General features: G+C 35.6%; 2 protein-coding genes across 2 annotated transcripts in view; one reads left to right on the forward strand and one right to left on the reverse strand.

Annotated features, from left to right (window-relative positions):
• NRD1 (Nrd1 complex RNA-binding subunit) overlaps window positions 1-5,191 on the forward strand; it is a 63,762-nt gene extending 58,571 nt beyond the window's left edge. The window contains exon 27 of the mRNA XM_051219522.1: window positions 4,425-5,191. Coding sequence (XP_051064760.1) covers window positions 4,425-4,769 — 345 coding nt within the window. The 3' untranslated portion in view covers window positions 4,770-5,191. The remainder of the gene's footprint in view (window positions 1-4,424) is intronic.
• A 1,270-nt stretch (window positions 5,192-6,461) lies between these two features.
• Window positions 6,462-21,289, reverse strand: MS3_00009036 (uncharacterized protein). Its single transcript, XM_051217370.1, has 4 exons — window positions 21,237-21,289; window positions 17,496-17,664; window positions 11,472-12,628; window positions 6,462-8,010 (listed from the first exon to the last, which is right to left on the reverse strand). The coding sequence occupies exons 3-4, from the start codon at window positions 12,570-12,572 to the stop codon at window positions 7,531-7,533; spliced, it is 1,581 nt and encodes a 526-aa protein (XP_051064761.1). The 5' UTR covers window positions 12,573-12,628; window positions 17,496-17,664; window positions 21,237-21,289; the 3' UTR covers window positions 6,462-7,530.
• Between the last annotated feature and the right edge of the window lie 516 nt (window positions 21,290-21,805).

Below are 21,805 nucleotides of genomic sequence, written 5' to 3' on the forward strand. Positions count from 1 at the left end.
GTTCAGCTACATTCACTCTTTATCTTACTCTCGATTTTCAAATGTAATATTCTTTCTTTTTTTCCGCCTTAATTCTATCTACACTGATTATAACTAACTGCATATGCAGTCAGTTGAAATACCATTTGACTCATTTATTTAAAAATGAGGGTATTGATAAATCATTCATAAAAAGTTCCAAACTTAATTTTGTGGAACGCTGGGATACTAATCTTAAAAAAAAAACATCACTGAGATTCATGAGCGGCATTAGAAAACTATTTATAATCATGGTTTATTATTGATCAATGATTGTACAGCTTACTGAAACAACCCCAGACTTAATCAAATTTAGAGCATATTTAGCAGGTCAGTTGAAATCTTTGAATCTGAGATCCAATAATCCACATCTTACAAACTCATTCAATTTGTGAAATAGAATAACTGTCCAGTACAGTTTTTGCTTGTATATAGAGCTTCGATCAATGAAGCTTCGTGTACTTATTCGTTGTTTTGAAATTAATCACCTCTTCTCCTTTAATTTTTTTAAACATTACTCTATATCGAGATCTAGATTGTAGCTGCTTCTGCCCTGATGTATAATGATTAGGCTTACATATTATAATGACCCAATTGATCTATGTCGACTGTAACATTTGTTCTGTAGTGTCTGGTACTATAACAAGCTAACAGGTTATTCTGGCTTCTGGATGGGCCAAATTATTCAATCTTTTCATGCCACATTTTGACCTTGTTGATTATTCGCTTCTTAACCCTGAATGTTTTCTGTATGATCGCAGGTGTGTCAATTGCTCACTCTGTTCATTATGTGTTTGTAAATTATCTTTGGTTTGACTATAAATATTGAGATACGCTTGGTCATATTGAGTTTGCTCACTCGTCTTCTCTGCTGCGCATCGCTTCGTTTACCATTTTTCCAACGAAATTATCCGTTTTATTCTCTTCTCTTCGTTTCCCTGACTGTCTGTCTAGATCAACGAGCGTATGAAATAAACGTATTCAAAATTCATCATCGTGTCTGACTTATCCCGCTATTCACTAACGCGAACAAAGTCGACAGTTATATACGAGGCTTGGTGCCATGTATATTTCAATAGCTATCATCTTACGAACTAACTTGCGACAGATACAAGTTCATCTAGGTCATTTTGAGGACGATAGGAATTGAAGCAACAGTTCGATGTCCGAAGGTTAATTCATGTTGTCGATTGTGCGATACGGGGAGCATGATAGCAGGATAGGTGTTTCCCCTCAGACAACTATCTTTCGCATCAATACTGCCTTTTCACAATGAAGAAGGGCAGGTCAGAAAATGTTGGCTGTAAAACTAATACATCTCATGGTTCTCAATTAAATCCTTTCATCACTTCTTAGTATTTCTTCCGTCTCTACCATCAGCACTTCTCCTATGACTTCATCTTTATTCTCCAGGCATCACCAATAGTAATGATTCGAGGTCATATAGTTTTATTCCCGGTTATTACCGAAACTCGTTTGTTAACTTACGTACTGGAGCTTTCATTGTTCTAACTTTTTCAGATTGGACAAATGTTTTGTTACAATAATCAAAGGTAGTAGAAGGGTTAGACGAAATGAAGTGATATCAGAAATAAATTATAATTAAGATCATGAGAATATGAAAAATGACTAAAAAGAGATGGGCATAGTTTCAAATATGAAATAGAATAATGATAATAATGGTTTAAGGCCATGATAAAGACAAGAGGTACTTCCTTTGTACGTTATTTAATCCAGCACTACAAACGTTCTCTTACGTCATCACTTCTGCCTGACGTTTGCGCTGATGATGTCGTTCAGAAGAACGATGAAAGATCCACGGCTAAACCATCCACTTCAGAGGACAAAACTTCACCAAAAAGTTACGTCGTTATGACTATTTCTTGTTCATATATCCTCAAGGGATTAAAACTTACAATTAAAATTTTCATATGTACATACGATTATGCAGCTTGATAATGAATTCGTTGGAAAAAGATCCATTCACTGAATTTCGTGTTTTTTAATATACGGTGTTCCAGTCTGGTTAAATTTGATCAAACGTTATCCGTTGAAGCCGACTGGGGACAGTTCCCGTTTCTCAAGGCTCACAAATTTACCGTGTGAATGTAATCTTATGGAGACCTGCTTCGGTTTGGGCACCCGGGCAGTATCACATCACTCACACATATCAAATAATATTTATGTGGCACATATGTATTTGGTGCCTCCTTGTACCAATATCTATGTGATCAAAGAAATAAATAATTTTGTGGAGAAGCCGATACCCCGGGTCTTGACATACGGTCAGCGCACCAGGGGCAAGTATGGTCTATGCGCATACTGGTAACAAGTTTTCACCCATGCATCCTTTAGCATACACATACTTATATTTACCCACCTGGAAGTGTAGATGGTTACCACTTCATTTGAATGTATTCGCTTCAACTGACTATCACTTACTCATTACATGCATACCACTGGTACAAAGACTTTCGCCCTTGAACTGAATGACAGACATGTAATCATAAGCACTTTCAGGGAGGGTTTACGGTCATCTCTTCTTTTATTAGCTACCATATTTTTGATTATCTATTCGACCTGAATAATTAGGCCTCTGATTTTATTAGACATATGGGAGACATTTTTATCAGCTTACCATTTCTTGCGGTAACAGATGCTCGTACCCTTTGCATATATCTACACTCATAAACTTTACAAGCCGAAACTCATTTAATTCTGATACATAAGCATCCATATCAGACAGCCTGTAAGGTTTTAGTAAACCCCGAGATTTGAACCTGATTAGTCCGATTTACAGGAGTGAAATGGATTAGTCCAATCTCCACTGACCATTCATATTAGCTAACACGATTGCTCTCACTACATAGTAGCACCAAGTTTAGGCTTTGAGTCGGATTTCGCTGTCATTATTATTACTTTCTCTTGTTAAATGATTACCATGTTTCACTTTAAACCGTAACATGGTCATTATCGATCAGTGTTTTTTTCTTTTCTAGCTGACCTTTCAATTCATTTCATTTTTAGAATTGATCAGATGATCCATTATTATTATTGTTATTACTATTGTTACACTTCATGTTGAGTGTTTTATCTATTTTCCAAGTATATTTGTGTTGCGTGTGTAGGTTATGAGTTGTTTATTGTATACATTAATTTCAATACTGTTGAATAGATTTCCATGATCAAGAGAGAAAAAAAAACAATAGATTTTACAAATGTAATGTCATTATATACTAATTTATTTATTATTAATAAGTACGCATTAGTGTGATTGGCTATGACCTCTAATAGTAAGTTATCGGTCGTTTAAATTGAAGTAGATGAAGCGAGACTTTTCCCTAAATGCACTGATACGGACGAGGGTGAGAAAAGTCAACTCTCCCCCTGCAAATGCTCTCACATGGCCACAGGTATACAGCCACTGTCAGGGAAGTTGTACTCATTGCCTTCTCGCGCCACCGGTGTTATTGACGAAATCGAGAGGACGAAAATCGAATGTCCGACGCTTTAACCGGGTCAGTGGATCCACCTAGGGGAGTTGAAAAACTCTGAATTCAAACTAATAGTGCACATGGTCTCCAGGATCATGGTCACCGGTCACCACGGGACTGCATCTCCTGACGTTGTTCCACTGCTGTGTGGATCAGACCTTTAGGTCGAAGGCTTCAGATCTGGCTCCCTAAGTAAACCACCTGCTCCGTTTTGGGCACCCGGGCAGTATCATAGCCCACACACAGACAAAGTGACTTGTATGGTGCATATGTATTCGGGGCCTCTTTGTACTAATATTTATGTGTTCAAATAAATAACAGTTACACTGTGATATTCAGATTCATATACTAAATGAAGCAACAACAAAAAATGATCAAAAAGTGGCTAAATATAATAACATTTATTGTACATTCAAGATAATCTGAATAGTCATAGTTCCTTCATCAAAATTATCCATAAAATCTCGTGTTTCTGTTAATTTCTCATAAAAATCCAACAATCGATTTTAATCAGGTCGTATATTGTGAAACTTATGAATCGGCGAGACTATAATTTATGAACGTATCAATCACATTAATGATAACAGGTTTTGTATTTTGGCGCGAAATTCATTTCCATCCATTTGGCTAAGTAGCGTTTTGGCATTTTAGTTGAATTCAGTTCTTGATGAAACCTCTAAGTCTAATTCCTAACCCTAACCATTAACTGTAAGTCATAATCCTTATTCTTCACACAGGTTTATAACACTCAATTAGCCCTAGTACGTTGGTGGACGTTTTCTACGTCACTTTAGCGTCGCTTGAAAGTCGTTCATAAATTATAGTTCCAATCATTAATCTTGTCTTTGAATATCCACGTTATGTAATAATCAATATTGTGTTTTTTCTATTCTGAAAATCAATTACATACAGGTTGACGCAATTGCCAATCCAGAATTGACCAAAACTACTGTCTCCAATTCTTATTGTTTAGATTTTGATACGATTGACACGAATTGGGAAACATTGAAAAATGAATATACAAGTATAAACAGTATTGATATAACCAACGCTTTGATGACATGCGGTTACGATGAAAAACAAGCGATGGATTTTATGATGAAATCGTATTCTAATAATAATGGTAATACAATTGATAGCAGTCTACTATTGGAGCATGGAGAAAATGAAGCGAACGAGCAAAAGGCTATGGTTTTCATAAATAATTTGTTTAAATTCCGTTCAACTATTCAATATCAAACTGGTCGAAACGTTTAACAATAATTGTTGTCATTGTAGTATTCTTTCTCCAAAAAAAAGAGAACAAACTTTGACTTAAAATGGTGTAATGTATAACATTTTCTTCATATTTGAGAAACGTACATTATTAGCATAATCCATTTTCTTTGCTTTATCAACATGGTGATAATTCACGCTTCCTACGTCTACATGATGTGATTACAATTAACTTGGTATTTATGTATCTGTGTGTTAGGGGCGCCAGGGTGATTAATTCGAATTTCGCTATATTTAATAGGCTTGTATTGGTAGTTGTTTCTTTCATTCCTTATCTTTGTACTAAACCTATTTGTTGTTCTCGTTTTTTCGTTTATATTTGTACATATGTTCATGTGTACTACTGTACCGTTGATGAATATATAAATTCGATAGGCAAATATATGCATACATTTGACAATAAATGATAGTTTTTCTTTCTTTCTGGATATCGGTTGTTATATTTTTCTAGAATGAAGAAACGACCTTTTTTGTCAATGAGGTGATTTGATATAGGATCATTAGACTTGTATACTAGAAATTAGACTGGTCACTAACTCGATCGATAATCCAGATAGTACGTCACGATACTAGACCAATGTCATACGCAGATTTAGTTCTAAACTACCCAGCTTACGACTAAGAATAAAATATAAGCAAAAACAAAAAAAATAAGCAGCCAAGACAGTGAACTCTCAGTGGAATCGCCTAGACTATAATTTGTGGACGAACCAATGAAATCAAAAACAGTAAGTCTTGTGGTTTGTGTTGAGTCGGCTTCCGGAGAACTTCAACGGAGCCTCCAGAGGCCCAAAAGGAGCCGAAGGATCCTAGACAATCAGAGTACGATGGGACGTTCGAGAATTCCAGCGTGGCGTGCTATTATTGGTCGGTAGCATAATATGACGTTAACGGATTGGCTGAAATATGATGTTGATTTAACAGACGCCAACATCTATAAATACCCTTGATTTTCTGTACAAAAATAAACCTTGGGATAAAGTATTTTCTCTCATACTTGTGTCTTCTCTCTGGTGTTCAAGTCGCTGTGTAGTTCTAGACTGCGGGTTACCATAATAGCTTAGGAAAACGAATATAGCGTTCGATCGACAAGACATATCAGTTTAGTACGAAATCTGTTCATTCATATAGTTAAATACCATTTTGGCATTAGAGCTGATGTTCTAAGTACTTAAAACACTATAATTAAAACATTATGGACGATTGACACACTATGATTAGTTATACATCGTTGAAAAGTAATATTCTTATTGAGAAGCTGAAAAATGAAACGGGTCTAGTGTTGATGGCCACAGCGACCTTAGATCTCAAGGAGAAACTACTTCAGACTAATTACATATTGTTCTTTCATGCATATCATGTTTCAGCTTTCGTTATCTTAATTCTAAACCTTTTGAACCTTACTATGGGCAATAAAAATCAGTGAAATACCAATGTGTATATGTAGGTGTGCGTCATTTCCCCTTTTCTCTATAGGAAAACATTTTAGTGAAGACCGTGGACACATGTTCAAAACCCCAATTAATTCAATATTACAACTCTCTGCTCTAAAATTTGACAATTTCACACATACTGTAAACTAGAATCGTCTACTCCGAATATGATGAATTTTTTGTATATATATATATATATATATATATATATATATATATATATATATATATAACCAATATAGCTAGTTAGAATTGTTACACTGTAGATTAGGGTACAAGTACTATCTAAAAATCAATCAAATATTCAATTTTATTGAAAATGTATACAATTTGACAGTGTTTGCCGAATAATTCCTCCTTCAACAACAAAAATCACCATAAAGTAACTTACCATTAACACAAACATCAATGTCATTTACAAGAATAAGAAACAAAATTTTTTAAAAGGCAAAAATATTTGTGCAATTAATAAAAAGATTGGTTAAGTATTACTGATAATAATCATAGTAATGAAAGTATAATGAGAAACCTTAATGAAGAAAGGATACTTTGAGTGCTTCTTGTTCTAGAAAAACGATTTTCTATATATATAAATGTAATTTTGTATAAATATATCGGTATATTTGTATCTGATATGTATGTCTATGTGAAAGTGTACTTGAATGTATGTATGAAAGTGAATTTGTGCGTAATTTGAATAAGTGTTAAGTGTATTAGTGTGCACATATATCTATGCATATACGTACACGTTTGTGTGTGTATGTGTGTGTGAGTGCGTATATATTCATATATGTATGTATCACCGAGACACAAACACAAAATAATAATAATCTCAAATTAAAATAAAGAAAAACAGTGCATACTACTTTTAGAAATTCTTTTTTTTGTACAAGTTATATAAACGCTGGGTTCTTCTTTGTCAAGAAACCAAGATACAAAGAAGCACACCCACACATCGTTTTTTTCTATTAAAAAAATGAAAAAGGGGGGGGCAAAAATCAAACTACACAGGTAAGTAAATAATAAGTAAGTAAATAATCTGTGTTTTTCATTATAGAAACAATAAACAAATGATGAGATCTGAGCAACAAGAAAGTAGTAGAGAGAAAAGAAATAAACTCTAAAAATCGAACAGCACCGAAAAGTAAATGAGCACACACACACAACAATAACAACAACATTGGAATGGGATAAAAGTTTCTTCAATAAAAATGATACAAATAGTATGTTGAAAAAAAACACATATCTATACATACAAACACTCACACATACACAATCTTATTTATCTGTCGGGATCAGGACAAAATTGATTATGGTATACCTTGTAATTTCTCTTTCAATTCAATATTTTCTGTCATTAATTGTTCACACATGAATTTCAATCGATTAACTGTTTGTAAATTCACACTGGATAATGATGTTGACGCTGATGTCAGTGTTGATGAGTCCGATGTTGAAGTGAGATTTCTCAAGAATGGAAACCATGTCGTTGAATTAGGGAAATTTGATGATGATGAAGATGGAGTAGTTGCAAACGTATACGGTGAAATACTTAACGGAACTGATCGATACTGACTTGAGGATACTGCTGAAGTTGGTATTGAAGTAGTAGTAGTAGTAGCAGTGACAGTGTCATTGTTACCATGATAAATTAATGGAGACTGAAGGTAATTATCTAATCCCTTTTGTATAACTTTGCTTTTAGCCATTAAATCTGCTTCCAAACGTTTTTTACATCTTCGAAGAGTACAATTTTCTTCTTGAACTTCTGACATTCGATCGATTATAGCCTGGTAAAAATTATTATTATATATAAATATATGATTAAAGACTATATAAATGGTAAGATGATGCTACTGATAAACTTTAAAATACACAATTCTATTCTATATATTCCGGTTATCATTTGCCTCAACAAGTAATTATGACATGAAAATAACTTTAATACGATATCTTACAAAAATACGTACCGATTTGTTTGAAAACATTCATCTCCAAAGTCTCTAGAAACTCAGAAATGTCGGTAAACATTTTATTCAATTAAAAATCGAAAAGAAGCTCAGCAGAAACATCCAGAATCATGATGCCACAGTTTTGATAAGATATTTACCTGTATACTGCTACAGACATTTTCAGAAGTCTAAGGTCGTGTTCAACTCTATAGGCACCCTTGTTTTTTTGTACGGAAACTAACTTTTAAATAAAGGTTTTCTTCTCAATACATGCCTCTTCTTTATTGTTCTAATTGACGTTTAGAAGTAGTTGAGATTATGGTATGTGCTTTGCACCTTCGAAGTGCAAAGTACCTGTTATTCGAAGCAAGAAAAGTAGTTTCCACAGATATAGAGAGTTCATCATTTGCGTGTGGACTGCGATACTGCCCGGGTGCCCAGACCGAAGCAGATGATTTTCTTAGGGGGCCACACCCCGAGCCTTTGACCTAAAGGTCTGACCCACAAGGCAATGGAGCATCGTAAGGAGATGCAATCCCATGGTAGCCGGTGACCTAAAATTGGTTCATGCGCCATTTGTTCCCGCAGGATACTGGAGCCCATGTGCACATTGGTTTGGGATCCGGTTAAAGCGCCGTACATTCGCTTTTCGTCCTCTCATTTTCGTAGACACATCCGCCACGAGAAGGCAGTGAGTAGGACTTCCCTGGGAGAGGCTATAAACGTGTGGCCGTGTGAGAGCATTTCGAGATGGAGGACGGACTGTCCCTACTCTCGGCCGTACCAGGGCATTTGGGGGCTATGGTATGTGCTTTGCACCTTCGAAGTGCAAAGTACTTCTACAAGACTGGAAGGATTCTAATCCTGTACTCACCCTGGATGGTGAGAAGATAGAATTAGTCGAGAAATTCGTGTATCTAGGTCGTTGCATAAGTGCTGGTGGGGGTGTGAGTGGTGAGATCAATCCACATATAGTGAAAGCCAGAGCGGCTTATGCTAATATGGGCCACCTTTGGTGCCTTCGTGATATCAGTCTGGTTGTACAACGCGTCGGTGAGAGCAGTTCTACTCAATGCTTGTGGAACCTGGCCTCTACGAGTCGAGGATGTTAGACGACTCTCTGTATTCGATCATCGCTGTCTCCGAAGGATTGCTGACATCCAGTGGCAACATCATGTTAGTAATGCAGAGGTTCGGCATCGTGTGTTCGGGCACAGAGACGATAATGCAATCGGTGTCACCATCTTGAAACACCGACTTCGGTGGCTTGGACATGATCTACGAATGTCATCACAGAGAATTCCACGTCGTGCATTATTTGCCGACTCTGGGACTGGTTGGAAAAAGTGGAGAGGTTGTCAGTCTATGACATGGTGTCGTGGTATGAAAGAAAGCTGCAAAGGACTGGCTTGTGTTGGTCCTTCACGACTCCCTGGCTGGAGTCCTAGAGATGGTGCAACACAGTGGCTGGAGACGTTATCAGATATGGCTCAGAATAGAAGCCAGTGGCGATCCTGCTGTAACCTTCTTTTACTTTATTCATAAAAAGTGGTTGTGTCTTCCTTAACTGAGAGATTTCTTCTGATTGTACCTTTCCGTTCCCTCATTATTACTATTATTATTACTACACTACCTTACACCAACCTCTTCGTTATTGTTCTTCTTTTTACGCTCCTTAACTCTTTCTTTCTTTCTCTTCGAATTCTCATTGTTTTGTGTGGTGCATATATATTGGCGCTCTCTTGTACTAATATTTATGTGTGCAAATAAATAAATAAGTTTAGATTATAGGGACCGGCTAAGAAGATAGCTTATTACAATTCGAAGTACCACACTGAACAACAACAGGAACTTCACAGTTAATACATCAAGACTGAAGAAAGCGAAAACACTCATAAAAGATTATAATGTATGTAATTTCTAATTTTCCTAGTAATTTATTTTATTAAAGAAAACAAAAAACAGATGATCGATAAAAATTACGTAACCAATTGTTCGGTTATGGAGTCGCACACCGTTAGTGAATATGACAATTTAATAAATCTACTTGGGACTTTTAACCTCAATCAAATTGTAATCATAACACATAATCAATCAACTAACATTGTACTCATTATTTTCTGAATCAAAACAATGTTTATGGTGAGAAAGTTGCAACGACCCAAAATACCGCAACCTAAAAAAAACATTAGCATGATCAACTTTGTTTTGAATTGTTACCTTAACAAACAAACGAAAAAACTCATGATTAAGATTAGACATTAACACCGCTGGATGCCAGCCGGTCCAGTGACCTAGAGGTTATGTGGTCGCGCATGTGACCGATGGTCCTGGGTTAAACTATCACATGAACATTGCTGAGCAGTTCCATACCAGGACGAAACAACCGTCCAGTGCTTCAAGGTTTTTAATGATAGTTTGACTTTGATCAGTTCATGATTTCAACGAAACTCAACCAACTCCAAAACCCTACACTGAAAAAAACGGCGTCAGGAGATGCAGTCCCATGGTAACTGGTGACCAATAATTGGTTCATACGCCACTTCTTCCCCCAGGATCCTGGAACCCATGTACACCATTGGCTTGAAATCAGGGTTTTCCAACTCCCCTAAATGGATCATCTACATCCACCGACCCGGTTAAAGCGTCGGACGTTCACTTTTCATCTTCTCAATTTCGTAGACAACACCGGTGGCGCGAGAAGGCAGTGAATAGAAGTCCCCTGACAGTGGCCGTATAGGCGTTGTAGTGAACAGAACACGGGTGGGGACAACTGAATGTATTTAGCACAAAATTACCGAGTTACTTGGTAAAATAGAAAAAGCATATAGTAAATCGTTAATTTGCAAAATATCATTTCATCATATCAAACCGGACTGTTGCCGTTGCAAACATCAATCCATTGTCTCACATTTCATTGTTCATGCGGTTTCTTACAAATTCGATTGTGTTCTCGCTCTTCCTTTCTTGATCTTCTCCCATCTTCTGCTGCCAGACATTACGTTCTTTAACTCGCGTTATATACTACTTATATCAATATAAGTAGCACGCACCACAGCTTGGCCATTTGCGAATGCATTTCAAGAGGAAGAGCTAACTTTCAGCCTTACCAGGGCATTTGTAGGAGAGTCCTCTAAACATTGCATGTCAGATTGACCAAAATGGGCAGGGTGACACTAAAGTAAAACAACTGTGGAAAGCTCTTGAATTCTCCATCTGTGATCAGTTCGTTAAGTAAAATGTTTTCTTGTTAGAAAAAAAGATGAGAATACAAAAGAGTGGATTCTATTTTTACTTACTTTAAAGTCAGCTGTTGAAAAAAATCCCGGAGGCATTTCATGAAAATTAGTATTTTTTGACATAGATACATTTGATAATTTATTATTCATCATCATTGAATCATTCATCATTTCATTAGATATTCCATCAGATGTTGAAGTTCCTAAGATTATATTACTACTAGTTAATGAAGATGATGATGAATGTAATGAATTCTTTCTTAATTGTTGTATAGATGTATCAATATCACCATTATGATGATTACGTATAAATCGACTTAATTGACGTCTTAATTCATGATTTAATTTTTCACTACGACGTTTTATGACATCTATTTGATTACGTAATTCATTTTCAATGATATTCAATTCATGACATTTCTCTTGAGATTTATTTAATTCTATTAAAAGGGACTTATTTTCTTGGGTTAATTTTTTAATGGTTTGTTGAGCATTGAATACATCAAATGATAATTGATTTTCAATGGTATCAACTTTATTATTCAATTGTTCAATGGTTTGTTTTAATTGATCATGAGTGTAATTAGCTTGTTTTAATGAATTTGTAAGATTTTCTATATCATTCATTAAAAATGCGGGAATTTGATTCAATTCACAATTTGGATCATTATTCGTTTGAATTGATTTATGTTGTAAGGGAATGATAATTGTTTGACAAAAATCATCTTGTCGACTACTACTACTATTATTAGTAGTAGTATTAGTAGTATCTGTATGATTGGATGATAATTGTTGTGATAATTTATCTAATTCATTAGTTAACCGATAACATTCAGCTCGTAATGTAGATGATTGTAATTGAAATGATGATTCAGTATTAAATAATTTATCACGTAATAATTTATTCTCTTGTTTTAATTCTTCTAATAGTGAATTATGATCAGAAAATGTAGTTTGAGCATTAGTTAATGCTGATTGTGTATAAATTAATTCTTCTTCTAATTGTTTAATACGTTTCTCTGCACGTAGTTTTGCATCATTTGCTGTAATTTGTGCTTCACGTAAATCAAGTAATTGAGATTGAAAACGTTGAAATTCTTCCGCAGATATAGAAGTAACCATAAGTGGAACTAATATATAAATATAAATGTATGTATGCATATACTTCTCTCTTTCTATGTATAGATATATATGTATATAGTTTATTGGCAAGAAAACTATAAAAAGGATAAAAATCAAGTATAATTAACACAGATTAGATTAGAAATAAAAGTACACTTTCGTTATTATTATTATATATATATGGATATATTAGATAGTGATAATAGCACTGATGAACTTACGTTTTTGTAAGTGTGAAGAGTTTATGAATCGCTAAATTATGGTAACTTCATATCAATAACTGAGTTTAGTTAGAGAAATAGTGGTTAGATATTTTATTCTCAGTATCAAACTACTTAGTGACAGTGTAACATTCACGACCTTATCATGAATAGAATTCAAGACTAAGGGATAAGTAACACCGTTGATAGGAAGAATGAATTTTTTCTTCTAGCAAAATTACATGCTTATATATTAAGTACTGAATACAAGAAAAAATGTGACTACAAGTTATTTAACAAATAGATGACTGAATGATAAGACAACTGTAGGTAATTCACTCGGATTAATGCGCTTCAGGTTTGATTGTTGCCGCATGACACCAGTCTCTGATTATCAGTAATACGAAACCTATTTCTAACAATATTCCAAAAATCAGAAATAATTTTACAGTCTATTCGTTTGTTCAACACAGGTAGATATAAATACGAAGTCAACCTCCCACAATCAACACAGATCCTGGAATAAATGTGTATTGGCCAAGTTGCCCTGCCACATAAGAGATAATACAATAAAATTAACAAGACCGTAGCTGCTACCTGGATGTAGTGATCAGGCTTACATATCGTGGTGACTCAATTTAACTGTTGGTTGGAAAATTTGTGCCTTCAGGTCCTACAATGGCAAGCAGTTTGGTTGGAGAGTGGTAAGACTAAGAGCAACAAACTCATGATTCGAGGTCGAAATTGTCATTCCCAACTGTATAAGGATGTGACAGCATTAAGGTGTTACCTCCAGACAGCCAGTATTTCCAGAAATACTGCATTTTTGTAACAAAAAGAGGGATAGAAAAGATTGGTCCTAAAAATAATCTACCTCACCTCGCCCCACAGATTTCCGTTACCAGAGGTAAAATTTCAAAAGTACGACGCTAACAAAGCAAAAACTACTAGAAAATGCTGTGCGCGACTAGCCTTAAGTAGCCGTCTCTTGAGCACTAAGGTTGAGTATTTAAGTCTTCAAGATCACCCCTCGCCCACTTTTCTCCCCAGGTATCTTAAGAAGTATGAGTCTACGGTGTAGACAATCGGGAACCGACAACCACTCTTGCACCCTCAACAGCACTCGATATTAACTTAATCACAAATATAAGGCTAACGTATCCAGTATCGTTGAATTACCTGTTAACAATAATTTAACATATGAAGGCTATGCTGATGAAACTACAGAGTTGTTAATCGATATGAGCAAATAACACAAAAAAAAAACATCGTAATTTTGTATGATAAAGTGGTAAGCTGCTAAGACAACAGTGCTGAAACCAGCCCCCCTTTCCATCGTCAATGAGAACACACCTCTCAAAATAATCTTATCGACGAAAGACTTACGCACATATATGACTATTGAACTGTCAATCAATATCTTACATGAGTGGTGACAAATCATTGTGTACACACATTATTTTTTTTCATGTAATCCACTTTAAATGGACAAGAATGTTGAGGTTATATTTTAAACACTAAAAGACAACAACACATACTAATCGATAGATCATGAGAGAGAGAGAAATATGAAGTATATGTTGATCCTTTTTCTGAATGAATTTTAAGAAAAGTTAGGTGTGTTTACACAATATATATTTCAATATTGATCATAGCGTTTGAAGACAGATTTGATTACAAACTGATAGCAGAAAGAAAACGATAGAAACTATTTACAACAATTAACGTCTTCAATCATCCCATTGAACGAATCAATCAAAACATAAATGAATTATAAATTGAAACGAGTGAATGATATGAGTAGTTAGAGATTATTAAGAACACTATTCAGTTTACACTTGAATAGTGATGTGAACGCTGGACTGACTTATTAATAGCTTGTAATTAGTTTTATATGATGGTAACCAAATAATTATAACCGAAAACCCGTAATATAAAAAAGCGCAATACGAAAATTTTGATTTTTTTTCTCTAACTCCATAGATTTATTCTATATATAACTCAAAAAGAAGAGTCTACTTTCAAAACAATTAGTCCCTTTGATAAATCTCGATAATGAAATGGAAGGACGAAGGTTATTAGGATTATGTGATATATTTGCGTAATACATTTCGAACAATCTGATCACACATACTTATTAGGACACTTTATATGAAAAATAAAAGGTCAACTAGATAAATTAAATGGTAAGCGGAAACAAAGATAATAATAAAGTACACAAAAACAATGTGAAAGCTACTCTGGATAACAAATCAGTATTACCAGGGTAGGTTGATAACTGGTGTTGGGGATGGTTGAAAAAAAGTTAAGGGCGACTAAACAGAAACGTGGCATCAGTACTTGAAGTCACTAATTTCTGGTCTGAGCCATGTTGGTAGATGCACACTAATTGGTTGGGGACCGCGTGACTATCGAAACCAATGGTTGGAGACTCTCGGTGACATGGCTCAGAATCGACCACAATAGCGTAGGTGTATACACTCTCCGTCTTTCCTTAAACGACGAGATTAAAATCGCTTCATATCTTTCTTTTACATATTACCACCACTACGTCTATGAATCCGGTGTTCATCTTGTTGTGTTAATGAGGTATGACAACTTGGACCGATGCATATATGTGCCTGGTCCTACGTTATAGCTGACTGACTGACTAGGGTAGGTCAAGAATAAGAGGTTCCGTACAGCCAAGGCTTCAATACGCCTTATTATATGTTCTTAAAGGCTTTTGTACAAAATTATAAAAGCTGACTTGATATTAACCTAATGACCGGTCTCAACTAAATGTTTTGCAGTGGAGGAAGTTGTTTGTCTATTCTGTGATTTTATTTGACCACTGAAATTGTTATAATCTCTTTTTACGGTATGACCCAGCTATTCCTATTGCTTAGTATTCTTGGACACCAAATCACTCGACAAGACCCTAAATCAGAACACGGTTGAACAGGAAAGAGATTATATTCCAAATAACAAGGTTAGATGGAAGTAAGAAGCAAGTCAGAAGCACAATAGGGAAAAACGTCAGCATATTTATAGTTTTTAGATGAGAAGATTCTAGAGTATTCTCAAACTATCGACTAGTGCTGATTGGATAAGAATTAGCCAATCAGCGTGCACCAAAGCAATCGTGCATTGAGCATGCTTTAAATCTAGTCTATGTCCCGCTAACAGAAATTTATTTGTCTTTGCAGCCACTTAGGTATGTGTTCAACCACCCTTACTTGAAGATCAAAATTGCTCCTCTTTATGTACGTGTTTCGGCTCATACATGTAAATTGATAGATACAGTGGGATGTAACACAATCGCTTACGTGTTGTTTGGGTTTTCAGTGAAGCGTAGACCTTGTCTTTTCAATAATGACAAGTTGGGCTGCATAAAATGTCCGATTGATGACTAATTTAAGTCTCCATTTCAACATGAGAGTATTTGAATCACCTCCAAATGGTAACGTAATGTAGACTTGCTTTATGGGTACCAGAAGCGTCATAGGTCTCATCGTATTGCAACCTTTCCAACGCTTTATAAACTTCAAGTAATAACCATTATTTACTAATGTTTCAGTTAAGAGCTTCATGTTTCCTTCAATAGTATGACTGGTACAAATATGATTGATCCTATTGAATAAGCCCTTTATTAATCCACGTTTTTAATGAATTAGACAATCACTATGGAAAGTAAGATATTACCCTGTCCATGCCCGCTTTGTATATACTTTTACCAATAATAACGTTAAAAATCAGTTAATTAGGCATACACAGGGAGTTATTAAGCTCTGTGTTAAGTATGCCCAGTCATTAGATTACTGACGCGCGGCACTAACTGGCACAGGAATAGGTTGGTAAGAATCTAGGGAACGAAAAAACCGAGGCGTGGGTGGCTTTAGACCATGCAGATATTAACTGTTGAACGGAGTTGTATTGGCAAGTACTGGCCACATGGCTTATGTAGTATGACAACTCCTACTAACATACTGTTGTGCCAAGTCCTATGTTGATTATGACAGACCAGCTGACAAAAAGTAGGTCAACAAAGAATATTAGTAGACCACACGTTTTCCGGGCTATATAAGTGACTTAAACACGTGAAGACAGTTCACTACCTTCAGATTAAAATTTATCAACGCTTGTAGATTTTGACAGATCTAGTTTCACAGACAGGACATTTACGCTTTTTAAAACTAGGATCCAGCATAAACCATCGATACTGAGTTTGAAGTGTGAAAGCATAAGGATGTATGACATAGATAAAGACTGTGTAATTTACGAATAATGAACAAGTAAATAGATACTAAGAACATCGGTTCATTTAACTCAAGTGGCTGCATACTTAGAGGCTGATTTGGATTTATTATGAAAAACGAGTGATGATTTAGGTGTTTCAAATAAACTCAGTGTTTTGCATTATTTTTACAACAGAAACTTAAAAATACTCGGTATGAATTGAAACATTCTTGTGTAGTACCACATTCTTTCATTAATTTATGATAATCTTGTGCATAAGATAACGTTTTCTTGGTAGTTTAGAAGAGATAGTTTGGTTAGTTCAAAGTGGGATGCTTTTAAGTCACGTAATTAGTAAACAAATAAAAAACTATGTCAAAGTGGACAAGTTTAACAATCGCCATATTTTTAATAGAATAAAATAACACAAAATCAATCAATGTTTTTAGTTGAAACATAATTAAACGAAATATTAGGGCGTGGATAAATATAAATGTAATTGACTATACATGTGTACAGCTGACTGGTCAAATATTTGACTTACATAAAGATGTTCGAACTAGAAATTTAATTGATTCGTATATAGAAATGCATAATACGAGTATCAAATGAAGCCAAAGAAATTGGATACTTCAGTCATCATTTTTACAAGTATTACATTCAATAAAATAATCATATACGTTTATATGATTTTAGTCTGTGGTAAATGATTTCTAAAAAACCAAACAAATATTTTATTCATGAGGATTCTAAGTGTTGAAATTCACCAACATAATTACAAGAATGCAACAATTTGAATTGGGTCAAAGCGATAGGTGAACAACCAACATTTATTCTGTGTTACTAGTAGTTGGTCATATTGGTGGCAGAGTGACTTAAAGTTATAAGTACGAGCATACGGCCCAAATGTACCGGTACGGTCGTAGGTAGGGATATTCCTGTCCCGTCAAAATTCTCACACACAGCCATTTATTTATACACTCTACCAGATAACTCTCATTTAATGGGTTGACATGGTATGGTCTTTATAGAGCAGAACATTTGACACTTAAACCCGATTAAAAGATAAATATGGTCCAACTATAGGGGTAGAAAAACACCGATTCTAAACCGAGAGGGTGAATGGGCTCCAGGATCCCAAGGAAAGGGATAGTGTACGCACCTATTTTAGTCACCGGCTACCATGGGACCGCGTTTACCAACGTCGTTCTGATGTTTTGTGGACTAGACCTCTAGGTTAAGGCACCCCTTTTCCCAAGAAAGCCATTTACTCAGTCTGTGTACTGGTAGTAGTAACCCAGCTCATACATAAATATGGTATTTATTAGTAATGAGAAAAATTGCCTTCTTAGTGCGCCTGGCTATTCGTGCAAGACGATGTTAATAATTATACTCTAAAGTATCTAAAATACAGATGACTTACATTGATTTTTCAAATAATAGCTAAATGTTAATACCCCCAAACTTTTAGATAGAATAGGGTTCAAACGTACAATATAACTAAAAGTTGTTCTGAAGTTAACTGACCGCCATCAAAAGTAAGCCTAACGCATACTTATGTCCAAAAATAATAAAACAGCCTAAATGCGAACGACGGGACATCACTCTCGAACACAAGCTGTAGCTACATCGCATAACAATTAAGCTGAATGAATGTCAATTTTAAATATCCGCACCCGCATTTATTCGGCCTAGGTTTGTTGGCTATGCTGTTTATGAGCAACATATTAATGGATAATGCTAATTATGGCTTATTGATAATTTATAATTCGAGTCTTTACTTTTTCTGAACGACCCAGTTTATTTTTGGCTACCACAATGTGTAGCGAGCAGATACAGCATGCATTTGTCACTGCTCTAAACAAAGCTTTAGCTCATAAATCGTCTGTTGGATTGAGTGTGATCCTGATATATGTGGCAAAATACGTTCTAGAACAATCTATGTTTTCGATAAGGATCGTCAGTGTAAATAACTAACGAACAATGGTTGGAAATATTTCTTTGTGGTCTTTGGCAGTAAAAGTATAACATACTGACGGCTTTGAGTTAACCAATCCGAATTAAGGTAACACATTGGTCAATTTGCACCAGGTTTGAAAAGCACTGGTATATAACGTCTGCTTTTGTTAATAAAGTGGAATTTGTCAACATACGGTCTTCGAGGTGTTTTAAATCAATGAAAATATCTTTTGCACAAGGAAAAGCAGAATTTCAGACGGTGTTTAGGCTAAATTATATGGCACTGTTTTTAAGACAGATCATTTAAATAATAAATGTCGTCCAATGAGTAATCAAGTTTAGTGGAGCTCATGTTTTCCTTTTGTTACTCCCACCCTAAATCTCAGCCTCAAGTTTCCTAAGTTTGTAAACAGAAGAGCGATAAGGCGGTCTATTATGCAACATTGCATTGTAGCTGGAGTTAGTTCGTGTTGAAAACCATGACCCTAATTTGTAAACTCGAAACAAAACTCCAGTTTAACACTTGCGTTATAACTGACACCAGTTTGTGAAGAAAACTTTATGGGGTGATAACCCTAACTTACAATATTAGCCCAAGTTCTAGTAATGAACATGTATATGAAAACTTGCTTTTTTTTCCTTGCTATAAAGTATCGCTTACCCGGAGAACTTTAATTATTACCATCAAAGCTGTTATTTCGCTACTTAGTATTGTTAGTTGTTTTATAACAAAGTACCGTTTCCCGATTAGCTGATAAGTCACCCAAGGTTGTCAGTATATTATAATTACTTACTTACTTACTTACGCCTGTTACTCCCAATGGAGCATAGGCCGCTGACCAGCATTCTCCAACCCACTCTATCCTGGGCCTTCTTTTCTAGTTCCATCCAATTCTTGTTCATTTTTCTCATGTCTATCACCATTTCCCGGCGTAATGTGTTCTTTGGTCTTCCTCTTTTCCTTTGACCTTCAGGATTCCATGTGGGGGCTTGTCTTGTGACACAGTTGGGTGCTTTCCTCAATGTGTGTCCTATCCACTTCCAGCGCTTCTTCCTGATTTCTTCCTCCACTGGGATCTGGTTTGTTCTCTCCCACAGTACGTTGTTGCTAATAGTGTCCGGCCAATGGATCTGAAGTATTTTGCGTAGACAATTGTTAATAAACACCTGTATTTTCTGGATGATGGCTTTTGTAGTTCTCCAGGTTTCTGCCCCATACAGTAGAACTGTCTTGACATTTGTATTGAAAATCCTGACCTTGGTGTTGGTTGACAGTTGCTTTGAGTTCCAGATGTTCCTCAGTTGTAAATATACTGCTCTTGCTTTTCCGATCCGCGCCTTCACATCTGCATCAGATCCACCCTGTTCATCAATGATGCTGCCCAAATACGTAAAGGTTTTGACATCTTCCAAATCTTCTCCGTCAATTGTGATTGGATTGGTGCATTCTGTGTTGTATCGGAGAATCCTGCTTTTCCCTTTGTGTATATTGAGACCTATTGCTGCTGAGGCTGCTGCCACACTGTTCGTCTTCTCCTGCATCTGTTGTTGCGTTTGGGATAGAAGGGCCAGATCGTCTGCGAAGTCTAGATCATCCAACTGCATCTTAGATGTCCATTGTATCCCGCGCTTTCCTTCGGACGTTGACGTTTTCATGATCCAGTCGATCACCAGGAGAAAGAGAAAGGGTGAGAGTAAGCAACCTTGCCTAACACCATTTCTGAATTTAAAATTTTAGGGGACACCGGAGCACTTGACAGGTTTTCAGGGCACAAATACATAGCGAAAGTCAAGACAAATAACTAAACACTTAAAAGAAGTAGACAAGACCTCTTTGAGCAAGAGGATATCTTTTTTATGCGACTATTTACAAAAGCCATACAACCATTTGTACAGTACTTGTCGCTGAAACTACTATTGACAAGCAGGACTGTGGCGCATCACTAGCAGTCTTTGTGAACAGAACAGTAAAATTTCTACAAACGAACCACATAGTTACTGACAGGATTGAATTTAGGGACTTTATGACATTTAATTACAAAATCCAATTTCTTCACACAGCTTAAAAGTAAGATTGTCAGTGAAACGTCGACCAGGCATCACTTACCCAAGCGAACAAAAACATGGGAGGTGAATGCGAATACAAGTGAAATAGAGAGAAACAAATTGTGAATAAACGTGAAATGTCTGTTTCTCTCCACTGCCGTCTGTTTATCACCAATCACCGTGTTCATTCACGATTCAACATAAGCACTACCACGTTTTAAAAACTTAAAATTACTAAATACATAGTACACTTGCAGTTAGATTTTTACAGAAAGCCTACCTAACTGTAGGGAAGAAAATGTGTATAAGCTATGTAACGCACCTTTCATATACTTGGACCATATAGCATTTCAATGCTCAACCTATTACACGCACTAGACAAAATCATTACGGAAACCACAATGAACAATAACTCTATAACGAGCTAAAATATAACTATTTATTTCTTTGTACTCATTTTTAGACATCACGGTACGGTTCCAAATATTTGGTGATGTCAATTCGGTGGAATTCTGGCCACTTGACTGTACTAATTCTTGCCAGTTTTGTAGTTATTTATTGATTTTAATCTTTTGATGACCAATGTGGGTAATCTAGCCGTTCTTCTGCACTAATCCTCCTGAATTTGATATTTAATTAGGGTTTAGCGTTTATCGGGTGTAAACGAACGTGTTTGTTGAAGGGCATAGAAGTTGATAGGTTCGGAACTTATCACAGTATCATGAAGTAGATTGGTTAATTGCAATATGAGAAATCATAACATAAGAATGTAAATGTGCAAAGAGAAGACAAAAGCTAGGATGGGATATTTAGCAGTTTACACAAAGGATGCAAATAAATAGAAAACTG

This window comes from Schistosoma haematobium, chromosome 5 (genome assembly GCF_000699445.3).
Source record: "Schistosoma haematobium chromosome 5, whole genome shotgun sequence".
In the NCBI taxonomy this organism is placed as follows: Eukaryota; Metazoa; Platyhelminthes; class Trematoda; order Strigeidida; family Schistosomatidae; genus Schistosoma; species Schistosoma haematobium.